This window comes from Podarcis melisellensis (assembly GCF_964234715.1).
Source record: "Podarcis melisellensis genome assembly, chromosome: 8".
NCBI classification, from domain to species: Eukaryota; Metazoa; Chordata; class Lepidosauria; order Squamata; family Lacertidae; genus Podarcis; species Podarcis melisellensis.
This window is the reverse complement of record NC_138540.1, coordinates 85,996,731-86,011,259: the sequence shown is the minus strand read 5'-3', so window position 1 is coordinate 86,011,259 and position 14,529 is coordinate 85,996,731. Positions and strand designations below refer to the sequence as shown.

Genomic DNA, 14,529 nt, shown 5'->3' with positions numbered 1-14,529 from the left:
TACCTGTGACGTTTTAGAACAATATATATAATATCGTTTCTGTAACGTTAAACAGGTCAGTGTAGATCCAGCCCAACTTTTTTTGCCTATGAAACTCTCCAATGAAGTACGTTTGTGAATGCCCATGTTTTTCTGCGCTAGCTCACCTCTTTGGAGTTATGTGGACCCTGGACTCCGGGAGCAGCTGCATGTGAAACAAGAAGATGGGGAATTTTGGTAAGAAACAGAGCCCCAGATCTTAACTCTTTTTTGCGGGGTGGAGTTCTGCAAGGGAGTGTTTAAAAGGGTTAAAAGCTCACCTTGACGTATGCCCAAATTGGCAGACAAACGCCCTCACCCCTAACCAGTGCTTTCTCCCAAGAAAAAAAGGTCCTGAGAGGTGCCGGAACTGTGCTCTGGCTGAAAAAAAGCACCACCCCAATGAACTGACAGCAGCATTTGCGGGACCACCATAGTCAGGGAACAGTCAGGGTTAACCCTTGCCCCAGTATTTTTTTGTTGTTGTTTAGTCGTGTCCGACTCTTTGTGACCCCCTGGACCAGAGCACGCCAGGCACTCCTGTCTTCCACTGCCTCCCGCAGTTTGGTCAAACTCATGCTGGTAGCTTCAAGAACACCATCCAACCACCTCATCCTCTGTCGTCCCCTTCGTGCCCTCCATCTTTCCCAACATCAGGGTCTTTTCCAGGGAGTCTTCTCTTCTCCTGAGGTGGCCAAAGTCTTGGAGCCTCAGCTTTACGATCTGTCCTTCCAGTGAGCACTCAGGGCTGATTTCCTTCAGAATGGAGAGGTTTGATCTTCTTGCAGTCCATGGGACTCTCAAGAGCCTCCTCCAGCACCAGAATTCAAAAGCATCAATTCTTCGACGATCAGCCTTCTTTATGGTCCAGCTCTCACTTCCATACATCACTACTGGGAAAACCATGGTGTTGCATACTTCCCCCTGTTTTGCTCTCTCTCTCTAGGATGCAACTGTCCGACTTAATACATCATTTCGATGTCTTGGAGATCTGCCACTTCCGCACTGATGGGCCAGAAGGGGAGAGTTCCCCATCTGGCTGGTACGGCGGCGACTGCTTCCAAGGGAGCTGGGTCAAAGGCCACACTGCGGGTGGACACCGGACCTTCAACCCCTGGGGTAATCCTTGGAGTGTGGGAAGGGGAATAGACAGCAGCGGCACTGGCAGGGCTCACGGAAGCTCAGAGCTGGGAGCAGATTAATTGGGTATGGCGCCGGGTCTGTGGCCTTTCAGAGGTTGATGGACTGCAACTCCCATCATCCGTCCATGACTCGGCTTTGCTGGCTAGGACCGATGAGTGTGGGAGTTGGGCAACATGTAGAGGGCCACAGATTTCCCTCACCCCAGGCAGATGCAACACAGGCAAGGTGGGGGAGACCTATCGCCTTCGGGACATTGCAGAAAATGCAAGCAGATAATGAGGCAAGGAATGTTGTGGGAACATGGCATGCTTGTGAGGACGTGGTGGTGTGCTACTCGTGGTAAGATTAAAAGTGAGTACAGTCATACCTTGGGTTCCAGCCGCTTCAGGTTGAGTTTTTTTGGGTCAAGGACCGCGAAAACCCAGAAGTACCGGAACGGGTTACTTTCTGGTTTCAGTGGTTGTGCATGTGCAGAAGCGCTAAATCGCGCTTTGTGCATGCGCAGAAACGGCGAATCACAACCCATGTGTGCACAGATGCAGGTTGCGAACGCTGCAGGTTGCGAACGTGCATCCCGCACGGATCACGTTCGCAGCCCGAGCGTCCACTGTAGCTGATTCAATAAATGCATGTTATATTCTGACAAGTGGAAATGTCTTCTGGTTCCTAGCCCCAAATTGCAGTAATATGGAGGGTGAGAGCCAAGATCTCAAGAGGTGTGGATGAGCTCTGAGTGTTTCTTAAAACATATTTGAATTACTACTACTATTACTACTACTAGTACCCCGCCCAGCCACTCTGAGCGGCTTCCAATAACTATAGAAGCATCATAAAACATCAAGCAAAATCTTCCCTATGCAGGGCTGCCTTCAGGTGTCTTCTAAAAGTGGTATAGTTATTTATCTCCTTGACATCTGGTGGGAGGGCGTTCCACAGGGTGAATAATAATAATAATAATAATTTGTACCCCGCCCATCTGGCTGGGTTTCCCCAGCCACTCTGGGCAGCTTCCAACAAAGATGAAAGATACACTAAAATGTCACATATTAAAAACTTCCCTGAACAGGGCTGCCTTCCGATGTCTTCTGAATGTCAGGTAGATGTTTATCGCTTTGACATCTGATGGGAGGGCGTTCCACAGGGCGGGTGCCACTACCGAGAAGGCCCTCTGCCTGGTTCCCTGTAACTTGGCCTCTCACAGTGAGGGAACCGCCAGAAGGCCCTCGGAGCTGGACCTCAGTGTCCGGGCAGAACGATGGGGGAGCAGACGCTCCTTCAGATATACTGGACCGAGGCCGTTTAGGGCTTTAAAGGTCAGCACCAACACTTTGAATTGTGCTCGGAAACGTACTGGGAGCCAATGTAGGTCTTTCAAGACCGGTGTTATATGGTCTCGGCGGCTGCTCCCAGTCACCAGTCTAGCTGCCGCATTCTGGATTAGTTGTAGTTTCCGGGTCACCTTCAAAGGTAGCCCCACGTAGAGCGCATTTCAGTAGTCCAAGCGGGAGATAACCAGAGCATGTACCACTCTGGCGAGACAGTCTGCAGGCAGATAGGGTCTCAGCCTACGTACCAGATGGATAGCACCACCTGCCGGCAGTTAAAAGCGCACACCTAGTGCACTTCAATGCTGTTCATGGAGCCGCAAAGCACTTTCAGCAGGTGATGTCCTGGTGAGGTGTGGAAGAAACTAAGTCGCTGCTGGAGGGCCCTCAAAGTAGCGTAGTAAAGTTTGAGGAGAAGCAATGTCACTGCAAGGAGTTTCCCAAACAATTTCTCCCACAGCCCTAGGCCCCAAACATGCCCAAATATCTGAGTTATCTGAGTGGCTTTAGACTTGTTTTCCTCACTGTGTAGACACCTTTTGGATGAACCCCCAGTTCCACCTTTCACTGCTGGAGCCGGACGAGAAGCGAAGGAAAAAACAGGTCCCTCATCCCTCCTGCTCCCTCCTTGTCTCCTTGACGCAGAAGGATCGGCGCAGGAGCAATAAGGGTTTCCTTTGCATAGGCTATGACATCTTTCAGGTGAGTGCATGAGGCCGACTGGATCAAATATTGTGTCTGGTGACAAAGTTTGCCAGAAGACCCACCTGGGGATGAAGTAAAACCAATTGGTAGCTTAGACAGGGGCTGCCCATCCCATTCTACCGCCTGAGGCGAAATGGGAAGGTGCTGCCTGCCCACCCCTAAGCGCCGCCAAAGCCTCACTTACCAGGGATGTGTGGCTTCAGCTTCTGCTGATATCGTGCAGAGGCCTCACGTGATTTTCCCGAGACCCCAGGAAGCGAGGCCCTCAGCTACTGCAGCTGCTTCTCCTTACTTCTGTGGTGACGTCCCTTGGATTTCACTGCCTGAGACACCTGCCTCATGAATGGGCCGGCCCTGAGCTTGGTGGTAGTCTGCTTCTAGAGCATCTTTTTGCATATAGAAAGTCCCACGTATAGTCCCTGACATCCAGGCAGGGCTGAGAATGTCCCTGTGTGAAACTCTGGAAAGCTGCTGCCAGCCAGTGTTGACAATACTGGGATAGATGGACTCATGGTCTGACCTGGTACAACATGTCCTTCCTCTCCATGTTATCTGCTAATAAGCCCCCTCTTCCACTCCACCGCCCCGCCCCACCAGCTGTGGTCTGTCCGCTATGTTAGTAATATCATAGCTTATCAATTGCCTTTTCTGCCGCTCTGTGGATTGACTCTCTCAGGGCAACTTGTGATTAAAAACATTGACAGTTACAATCCAAAAATGAAATGGCGGGGAGGTGTGTGTGTGTGTGTGTGTCTTTTTGAGAAGGATCAGCAGCAACTGATACTAAGTAAAAAACAACCAATCAAGGTTGCAATCCTATACACACCAGGAGTGTGTATCCCATGCCACCTGTCCAGGGGTCAGTGGTGGGTGTGGCTACCCCACATTCCTGCTGGATCTATACAGATTTTAAAAACGCTATAGAAAAATATGCTATGAAAAGCTCTTAATGGAAAATAACTTTGGCGACAGATCACTGCTCTACAGCACCACCTGGTGCCACATGTTTATAATGCAGTTATAACGATATAATTGACAAGTGTAGCTGAGTCCTCTCTCACACACACATGCAGGGCAAACATCACACACAACCCGTCACTCTTCAAATGACCAATCTGATGACCCCAGAGGTAGCAGTTTGCATCCCTACCTGGGCACTGGGCTTGTAGGGCGTACTGGGTATTTAAACCTCTCCAGGCATCCCAATTCCGTGTCAGTCTGTTGTTGTCACCACCACTGCCAAAATCAGGGGGAACTTGGAGGTGGGACTGTTGGGAGGGAGAGAAAAATGCATTTAATTTCCTGGTTGCAGCTTCATGGCCCTCCTATAAATTTTCCTCCTCTCTTTCTTTTCTTGCAGATGTCCGAAGAGGTAATAATCCAAGTGGTTTGTATTGTCTTGAAGGGGCGTCTCTCTCTCTCTCTTTGCATAATTGCTTCACCCAAAAGTTAAGGAACGGGCTGAGATAGGAAAGCTACAACCCATTTGGAAATGATTTTTGAAAGGGAGGTTGGCACAGTGCAAGTGCGCCAGCAGGAGTGCTGGGTTGACTCCGTCACCGTGTTTGCACTGTGCTGACCTCTCTACTGCCTGGGTAAGCAACAGTGACCCACCTGCTAGGAAGGGAGCAGCGTGGTTCTGATCCAGCCACAGTGCTTTTTTCGGGGGGGAATGCAGGGGTACGCATACCCCTAAACATTCTGTGAATCTAAGTTTGGCCTCATTGAGGAGCAGTATTTCAATATGAGTAGGAAAATGAGAGTACCTCTAAACTTTTTTTTAAGAAAAAAAGCACTGCCCAGCCTTATAAGCCACTTCTGTTCATGTACCTCCTCAGTGTTATGTGGAACAAAAATGAAGTCTGCCAAGCTGCTACAGCAGGCCGGGTGAGGGGCATTCATGAGGGACTGAATAATAATAATAATAATAATAATAATAATAATAATAATAATAATTTTATTTATTGAATTTATATATCGCCCCACACCCAGACACCTCAGGGCCTTTCACAGAATAAAATAAAATAAATAGAATAAAATAAAGATATAAAACCACAAAATACATAATAAAAATAAAAATGACAACCCAATAACCCCACCCTCCAAAAAAACACATTTTAAAAGGGAATAGGATGTAAATCAAATCAACCAAAGGCCTGGTTGAAAAGGAACATTTTTGCCTGGGGCCTAAAGGTGTATAATGAAGGCGCCAGGTGAACTTCCCTGGGGAGAGCATTCCACAGACAGGGAGCCACTGCAGAGAAGGCCCCGTTCTCGTGTTGCCACCCTCCAGACCTCTCGAGAAGGAGGCACACGAAGGAGGTCCTCAGAAGATGATCTTGGGGTCCAGGTAGGTTCATTTGAATGGGAGGCTCTGGAGACCTTTTCGCCACAACAGTGTGTTCAGAAGAGTGACAGTGTACTCTATAGATGGCCTGGGAAACTGCTGCTCCTCCCAGGGAGAAAAGCCTTGTCGACTTTCTTTCTCCAGTATCTACAGCTGAAGACCACAGCTCAAAGAAAACAGCTGCTCCCCAAACTCAAACAAGTTTGGCCGACTGCCTACGGGTATTTAAGAGACATCACCAAATATATCCGGTTGCCCCCCGGAGAATACCTGATCGTCACCAGCCTTCAAAACCCTCTGGCTGAGGCTGAATTCACCATCCGCGTCTTCACGGAGAAGAAACATTGGTTCCGGTGAGTTCTGATGCCCCAGAGGGTCTAAGCCTCAAGGCTTCTGTGCCAGCCTTGTACCTTCTCCCTGTTCCCACTGGTTTTTTAAAGAACTTGATTTTTATGTTTAAAAGTTAGCCTCAGTCGGTACCGTATTTTTCGCTCCATAAGGCGCACCGGACCATAAGGCACACCTAGTTTTTAGAGGGGGAAATCAAGAAGAAAAATCCTAGTCCCTGTCCCCTTCTCCCAGAGCTTCTGGGGCTGCCGGGGGAAGCCTGGGTTTCCACCCCCCCCCAGCCCCAAAGAGCAAAGAAGCCAAGACAGCAAGCGGGATCCAGCCCACTCACTGTCTTGGCTTCCTCTTTAGCTGTGCGCAACCTCTCCAGCTGAGAGAGGCTGCGCGCGGTTAAAGAAGCCATAGTCAGGCGCAGCCTGTCCCGCCGGAGGGGGTGTGCGCGGCTATGGCAATACCCCCACCTCCCGCAAAAGCCCACAGGAGCCGCACACCCTTTAAGGAGCGGCAGCTCCTGCGGGCTTTTCTACGAGGAGGGAGAAGGGACTGACTGGCCACGTCAGTCCCTTTTCCCTCCTGGGGAAAAGCCCGCAAGAGCTGCGCGGAGCTTGTGTGCGGCTCTTGGGGGCTTTTCCTGCCTGCCTCCCCCCTGCATTTGCTCCATAAGACGCACACACATTTCCCCTTACTTTTTAGGAGGGAATAAGTGCGTCTTATGGAGCGAAAAATATGGTAAGTATGGGTGGTATTCAGTTCTAGAGTAGACCCATCAGCATTCCTAGACACAACTAACTTAGGGTTCATCCACATTTCCGCTTTGCCCAAATCTATTGTTGTAGATTTTTCTGGGGACAACAACGACCCCTAAACCCTACTAATTAATAAATGGTAGGATTTTGATTATTTTGGATATGAAGGGAGAAATATAAGAAGTGCGGGATTGGAGGTGATGCCCGTACCTGCATGTTTAGGCACTCCTAGACGATGTTATCTTGCCTTCTAGGGAAATTGGTGAAGAAGTCAGCGCAGATGATAAAGCACTACAGGTAACAGCTTATTCTCTATGTCACCACATTGTTAACTATCAATTTAGCTTTCTGCTCTGAATAAATTGCACTTATACCGTTTTCGAACCCTTGGCCCACCCCCATACCCTGAAGATTTTTCTTCATAAAATTCCAGGAAATATTGTCAAAGGCCTTCTCCGCATCTATAAAAATTAAAACTGCTTTAGTATTAATATTTACTTGTAATTTTTCCAAAACATTAATTATATTTCTTGTATTATCAGACAAATGTCTGCCAGGGAGAAAGCCGGCTTGGTCTCGATGTATCTCCTCAACCAAAACCCTCTTCAGCCTATTTGCCAAAATGTTAGCAAAAATTTTGTAATCCACATTCAACAAGGACAAAAGACAGCTTATTCTCTATGGCAGTGCTTTAAGAAGATCGGGTGTATTTGTTTGTTGGCTTGGGTTCGGCATCCTCACAATTTCAGCTTTCTTAAAACATGAGGCCAGATTCTAGCCCTCAAACAGCAGACACAGCTGCAGTGCCTGATAGAATACAGTGGTACCTCAGGTTACATTCGCTTCAGGTTACATTCGCTTCAGGTTACAGACTCTGCTAACCCAGAAATAGTGCTTCAGGTTAAGAACTTTGCTTCAGGATGAAAACAGAAATCATGCTCCGGCGGCAGCAGGAGGCCCCATTGGCTAAAGTGGTGCTTCAGGTTAAGAACGGACCTCCGGAACAAATTAAGTACTTAACCCGAGGTACCACTGTATTGCAAACCAGAAGGCAGTTGAGCAGGTGCAAAATGGTTAGGGGCACGAAATTTCAGCACCTGGTGTTGCCTCAGTATGGTTCTGTGCTTCAGTCACTGGGCTCCGTTAAAAGCAGCATTTCCATGCAAACCGGGAAGTGACCTCTCCAGACAATAGAACGACTCTTCTTTTCTTATCTCTGTGACTTGATCTTTTGCGTGAAGCAAATGCTGTTAGGCCAGGCATGTCCAAAATTGATTCTGGGGGCCTAATGCGGGTGGCGCTGTGGGTTAAACCACAGAGCCTAGGACTTGCTGATGAGAAGGTCGGCGGTTCGAATCTTCACAACGGGGTGAGCTCCCATTGCTTGGTCCCTGCTCCTGCCAACCTAGCAGTTTGAAAGCACGTCAAAGTACAAGTAGATAAATAGGTACCACTCCAGCGGGAAGATAAATGGCGTTTCCGTGTGCTGCTCTGGTTCGCCAGAAGCGGCTTAGTCATGCTGGCCACATGACCTGGAAGCTGTCTGCGGACAAACGGCGGCTCCCTCGGCCTATAGAGCGAGATGAGCGCCGCAACTCCAGAGTCGGTCACGACTGGACCTAATGGGGTCCCTTTACCTTTTAATTCGGCCCGCCTGGATCAATCCTAAAAAACGCTCAACAACCTTGGTCGGCCCTCGTGCATGTTCACTTCCTCAAATCAGGCCTTCTTTGAAAAAATTTTGGGCACCCCTTCATTAGGCAGTTGAATGTGCATGTGTACTCTGTCCATTTCCCTCCATCCCACTCCCTCCACACAGCCCCGGGGGCTGGCAACCCACGCTATGCCACTGCCCATTTGTGCCCTGAGTCAATCAGTTCAGTTCTCCTTCCCCCAGACTTTTAAAAAACTGTTAATGTGTTGTTCTGAGAGCTGCTCACTCAGTACTCTGCACAGCCAACTTATCTGAAATATACTCGGAGTCAAGAGTGGATTTCATGCTCTTTATTCAGCTCATAGTGGTGAGGAGGGAATGAAAGTTTCCCCACAGTATCTGCTTTATATACATTATTTACACAATGGGCCCCACGTGATTGGCTAATTCCGGGATTCTCCTGTAGGCCAATCAGGTTGTGGATTCACTTCCATCTGGAGCTGGATTGGGTGGTTCCTGCAGACCAATCAGACTGCTGCATTGTTCTAGGACCAATCAGACTGCTGCATTTTGGATCCTATTGTTCTAGGACCAATCAGACTGCTGCATTTTGGATCCTATTGTTCTAGGACCAATCAGACTGCTGCATTTTGGATCCTATTGTTCTAGGACCAATCAGACTACTACATTTTGGATCCTATTCAACTAAGTACATAACATTATCCTAGAAACAGGGGAAACTCGTTGCTCCCCTGGCTTGATTTGCTTTTAATATGTGTATATTTGTCCTGAAATCGATGACTGTGGATCGAACAGCAAGCTTGACCCTCAAAGAATGTACATCTCTCTCTTCTTGCTTTCCAGATAATGATATCGCCCAGGATTGAACTCGACCAGATGCTTGAAAAAACTTTCCTGGAGTGGGCAGGCCAGGTAAGGGAGTGTAAGAACATGGCAGACAACAGTGGGACCCTGGTTGATGTCCTGAGTAGGAGAGAAAGAGCCAGAGGCACTGGGAATAGAAGTTGTAATGGTTCTAGGGGTTGCTCGTGCGTAAATCGACACCACGCCTGGCTGGGTTACCTGGGTGAACCCTTTCTGTCCGGACAGCCACTCACCCGTGGCTGTCTCAATCACTGGCAGAATCCGTCAGTGGGTGTTTCTTGAGCTTCTTCCAGCAAAGAAGCTCTTTGATGCCTAGTCGCCGCCTACTCTCCCTGCGCGGAAGCCTTCTGCGTAGGGAGGGTGTGGGCAGCGGAGGACTCGTGCTCTCCCTGCTGGTCTCCGGCGAGGAGCCATGGAGCCACCTTGCCGATTCCCCCATCTGCCCCCCTTCTCTACTGGTGCTACGCTGATTTCCTTCCCCAGAAGATGGGCTGCTTCTCTCCCTCCCGGGACGCTCTCCGGAATCCCTCTGGAGCCCTCCCTCTCCCTCTGGCTCCCATGGCAGTTCGCTGACAGAAGTGGAGGAGGAATTGAGGGTGCTTGGCATTCCCACAGTGGCCCCCACAGCCCGCCTCAAATAAGGGTTTAGACTGGGGTAGGGGTAGAGGATAAATTCAATTTAGTTTGCATTTCATGAAAATTTCTCAATTCTCACACACCAGTATGCAAACAAAACACAGCTACCCTTTGGAACTCTAACAAATTTTGCAACACTGTTTTCCAACCAAACAGTAATTATAAAAATGTATATATTGGGGAAAATGCACATATAATGCAAAGATCAGTGAAAATAACGTACAAAATTGCATTATATTAGGGGAAATGGTTTGCAAAAATGTGCATGTTAGTCAAAAACTGCATACAGCAATGTGTTGATTAGGATAAATTTACACTGAAATGCTGACAAATTTTCATGAGGATTTAAAGTACGTTTCCGAGCACAATTCAAAGTGTTGGTGCTGACCTTTAAAGCCCTAAACAGCCTCGGTCCAGTATATCTGAAGGAGTGTCTCCACCTCCATCATTCTGCCTGGACACTAAGGGCCTTCTGGCGGTTCCCTCATTGCGAGAAGCCAAGCTACAGGGAACCAGGCAGAGGGCCTTCTCGGTAGTGGCACCCGCCCTGTGGAACGACCTCCCACCAGATGTCAAAGAGAAAAATAACTACCAAACTTTTAGAAGACATCAGAAGGCAGCCCTGTTCAGGGAAGCTTTTAATGTTTAATAGGTTATTGTATTTTAGTGTTCTGTTGGAAGCTGCCCAGAGTGGCTCGGGAAATCCAGCCAGATGGGTGGGGTATAAATAATAAATTATCATCAGCATCATTAAAGGAAACCCCTCAAATTGCTATAGAAATGGGGTGGGGTTTGATTTAAGATTAGAAAAGTGAGAAACTTAGGGAACCAAAATTGGCAGATTCCATCATTCCTGATCACTGGCCATGTTAGCTGAAGTTGACAGGAGCTGGAGTTCTCCAATATCTGGAGGGCCAGAGGTTTGTAGCTCCTGCTTTTCACAGAGCATCAACCCTGAGCCTGACTGGAATGGAGAAGAAGGTGGGGCCCATTACATTATGTGACTTTCATTGGATTTTTATTTGGCTGATTCAGGACCAGCAAATGGGCGCTGCTGAACTCCGGGGCATTCTGAATCAGATCATGAAGACCACTTGTGAGTATCCAACACGGTTGCCTCCCCCATCGGCTACATTCTTCCACCTCTTCCCTTTCTTCGTTCCCGTCTTCTCTTTCCTAGAATTTAAAATCTGGAAAGAACTTGAAACTTGTTCCCTTCCCTCCCACCTACACATCTGTGTCGCTCCGGGTGCTGGCAACCCATGCTACACCACTATTCCAGACTATTGCTCTTCTGTGGATGGGATTCAGTTGCATGCAAGCAAATTCGGGTTTTGCAACTGACGTGGATTTGCCACTCTTGTGCAACTTCCAAAACAAACAAACAAACAAACAAACAAACACTTTTAGCAGTAAGGAAAGTGATGGGAAAGCGGCACTGGAAAAGGTGCCTGCTCAGGTATTTTCTTGGTTCTGCTTTAGCCCTTTGCCCCTCTCCTCTGCAGGAATTACTATAACCCCCTCCCTTTCCAATAGTGTTGCCTTAATTGAGTGGCAGTCATGAGCAAGAGTGCAATGAGGAGGGAGGGAGCATTTAACCATTTCTTAGCGGTGCAAATCATCCCCACTCCCAGAATCCCACTGGGGAAAGGAGGACTGTCCACTTGGCTGCAGGGGTTCCAAAGTCAGGGAGCAGAGTTGCTATTCCACTATCGCCTTAAATCAGATTGGTAGTAATTGGGTGCTGCTAAATTGTCCCCAGGGAGATGCGGGTGGTGCTGTGGGTTAAACCACAGAGCCTAGGACTTGCCGATCAGAAGGTCGGCGGTTTGAATCCCCGCGACGGGGTGAGCTCCCGTTGCTCGGTCCCTGCTCCTGCCAACCTAGCAGTTTGAAAACACGTCAAAGTGCAAGTAGATAAATAGATACCGCTTTGGCGGGAAGGTAAAGGGTGTTTCCGTGCGCTGCTCTGGTTTGCCAGAAGCAGCTTAGTCATGCTGGCCACATGACCTGGAAGCTGTACGCCAGCTCCCTCAGCCAGTAAAGAGAGATGAGCGCCGCAACCCCAGAGTCGGCCACGACTGGACCTAATGGTCAGGGGTCCCTTTACCTTTGCTAAATTGTCCACATCTGGGAGCACCTAATGTCATGAATCCATTCCTCTGTCCTTGTTCCTGCATCAACACTGAGGTACAGCTCCGAGGGCCTTCTGGCAGTTCCCTCACTGCGAGAAGTGAAGCTACAGGGAACAATGCAGAGGGCCTTCTCAGTGGTGGTGCCCACCCTGTGGAACACCCTCCCATCAGATGTCAAGGAGATAAACAACCAACAGACTTTTAGAAGACACCTGAAGGCAGCCCTGTTGTTAATGTTTGATATTTTATCGTGTTTTTAACATTCTGTTGGGAGCTCTCCAGAGTGGCTGGGGAAACCCAGCCAGATGGGCGGGGTATAAATTATCATCATCATCAACTGTAGTAATTATGTGTCCATCCTCTCACCACTTTCTTTTCCAGGGTATCCACTGAAAACTGATGGCTTTTCCATGGAGCAGTGTGAAAAAATCACCCAGCATTTCAGTGTATCCTTCTCTAGGGAAGTAGATGGGGCCAGGTATCAAGAGGGAAGGGAGTCTGGATCCAACCCCTAGCACAAGAAAATAGTGGTCCATTGAATGAAAGAGAAACCCAAATTCCCATTCTCTCTTCTGAGTAGGGACGGCACGAGCATCCCAAATGGGGAGGATATGTGTGTCTCCGATGGTTCAGGCTACATTCCAGCCGTGCAAAAGCCGGAGGTCTCTATGCTCTGCCTAAAACATGCACTAGCTGCATCCAAAGCAACATGGTTTCTCATGCATGGTGAGGGGGGTATGGTGCAGGGAGAATCTCAAGGGCTGGAGGTTCCCCACCCCTGCAATATCCTATTTGCTTTTTCTTAACTCTGTAACAGGGCAGCAAGACAGGCAAGCTGACACTGAGCGAGGTTAAGCAGTTCTGGACTAAGATAACGGAATGGGAGGTGAGGGTAGGGACCAGAGCAGCTGGACAAAAGCCCACCTCCGAAGAGGTTCCGCTATACCTGGGCCACCTCTGTCAGGGTTGACGGGTTCTGGTGTCAATGTAGGCAGAAGATGTTGATCTGTTGAGCGGACAATCAGGAATCGGTCTTCTTGTATTTTTATCAGTCCTGGCCAATCTAAACTGCCCCTGGGAAGAGGGATCAACTGTTAAACCACTCTGGGAATTGTAGCTCTGGGAGGGGAAGAAGTGGGATCTCCTAACCGTTCCCAGCACCCTTATTAAACTACAGTTCCCGGGATACTTTGGGAGGAGCTATGGCTGTTTATGGGATGCGGGTGGCTCTGTGGTCTAAACCACTGAGCCTCGGGCTTGCCGATCAGAAGGTCGGCAGTTCGAATCCCTGCAACGGGGGGAGCTCCCGTTGCTCAGTCCCAGCTCCTGCCAACCTAGCAGTTCAAAAGCACAAAGTGCAAGTACAGTGGTACCTCGGGTTACATACGCTTCAGGTTACAGACCCCATTAGCTAAAGTGGTGCTTCAGGTTAAGAACGGACCTCCAGAACAAATTAAGTTCTTAACCCGAGGTACCACTGTAGATAAATAGGTACTGCTCTGGCAGGAAGGTAAACAACGTTTCCATGTGCTGCTCTGTTTTGCCAGAAGCGGCTTAGTCATGCTGGCCACATGACCTGGAAGCTGTACGCCGGCTCCCTCGGCCAGTAAAGCGAGATGAGCGCCGCAACCCCAGAGTCGTCCGCGACTGGACCTAACGGTCAGGGGTCCCTTTACCTTTATGGCTGTTTATAGTGATGTGGTACTGCTTTCAATGTATAGTACAGAGGGAGCCTGACTCTCTTGAGCTCAGTATTTGATAGCAAGATGCTATAAAGTGCCGAGGGCTTTCAGGTGGTTCCCTCACTGCGAGAAGTGAGGTTACAGGGAACCAGGCAGAGGGCCTTCTCGGTAGTGGTGCCCACCCTGTGGAACGCCCTCCCATCAGATGTCAAAGAGATAAACAACTACCTGACATTAAGAAGACACCTGAAGACAGCGCTATTCAGGGAAGTTTTTAATGTGTGACATTTTAATGTATTTTTAATCTTTGTGGGAAGTCGCCCAAAGTGGGTGGGGAAACCCAGCCAGATGGGCAAGGTACAAATAATAAATTATTATTATTACCTCTCCCGATTCCACTCCACAGAGTATATTCATTCGTTATGACATGGACAGGTCTGGCACCATGAACACCCATGAAATGCAGCTGGCACTGGACACTGCAGGTGAGAAGGAGTAGGAAACAATGCACAGGGGATATTGTTCTTTATTGTGAAGCTGGATTTGTGAAAATCCTCTTTGTGGAATTCACAGCGATCCTTTAAAAGCCATTTGGTATTAAAAAAGGATCTCCACTTCAAGGCAATTCCAAATCTCTCCCTCCCCTCACCCACCCCCTATGGAGCTTGTTGGATCCACTCACCCACACTTCTAAATCCCTCACTAGAATGGAACTTCGTGGTTCAAAAGTGCGAAATTCAGATGGGCTGCAAGGAATGGACAGAGTGAGATTCTGTTTATGATCCTCCTGTGAAGTATAATCTGGGTGGGAGTAACCTTACAAAAAGGGACGCGGGTGGCGCTGTGAATTAAACCACAGAGCCTAGGACTTGCTGATCAGAAGGTCAGCGGTTCGAATCCCGTGA

At 48.7% G+C, this 14,529-nt stretch overlaps 1 protein-coding gene across 2 annotated transcripts in view; it reads left to right on the top strand.

Moving 5' to 3' along the window:
• The window catches only part of CAPN12 (calpain 12), a 34,340-nt gene that overhangs the window by 14,550 nt on the left and 5,261 nt on the right, over positions 1 to 14,529 (top strand). The window contains exons 8-18 of one of the 2 annotated variants that reach the window (XM_081922058.1): positions 142 to 216; positions 965 to 1,137; positions 3,019 to 3,188; positions 4,552 to 4,563; positions 5,683 to 5,891; positions 6,887 to 6,929; positions 9,151 to 9,219; positions 10,843 to 10,903; positions 12,324 to 12,388; positions 12,760 to 12,828; positions 14,031 to 14,109. In XM_081922058.1, the coding sequence (XP_081778184.1) occupies positions 142 to 216; positions 965 to 1,137; positions 3,019 to 3,188; positions 4,552 to 4,563; positions 5,683 to 5,891; positions 6,887 to 6,929; positions 9,151 to 9,219; positions 10,843 to 10,903; positions 12,324 to 12,388; positions 12,760 to 12,828; positions 14,031 to 14,109 (1,025 nt within the window). The remainder of the gene's footprint in view (positions 1 to 141; positions 217 to 964; positions 1,138 to 3,018; positions 3,189 to 4,551; positions 4,564 to 5,682; positions 5,892 to 6,886; positions 6,930 to 9,150; positions 9,220 to 10,842; positions 10,904 to 12,323; positions 12,389 to 12,759; positions 12,829 to 14,030; positions 14,110 to 14,529) is intronic. The other variant, XM_081922059.1, reaches the window with a different exon arrangement.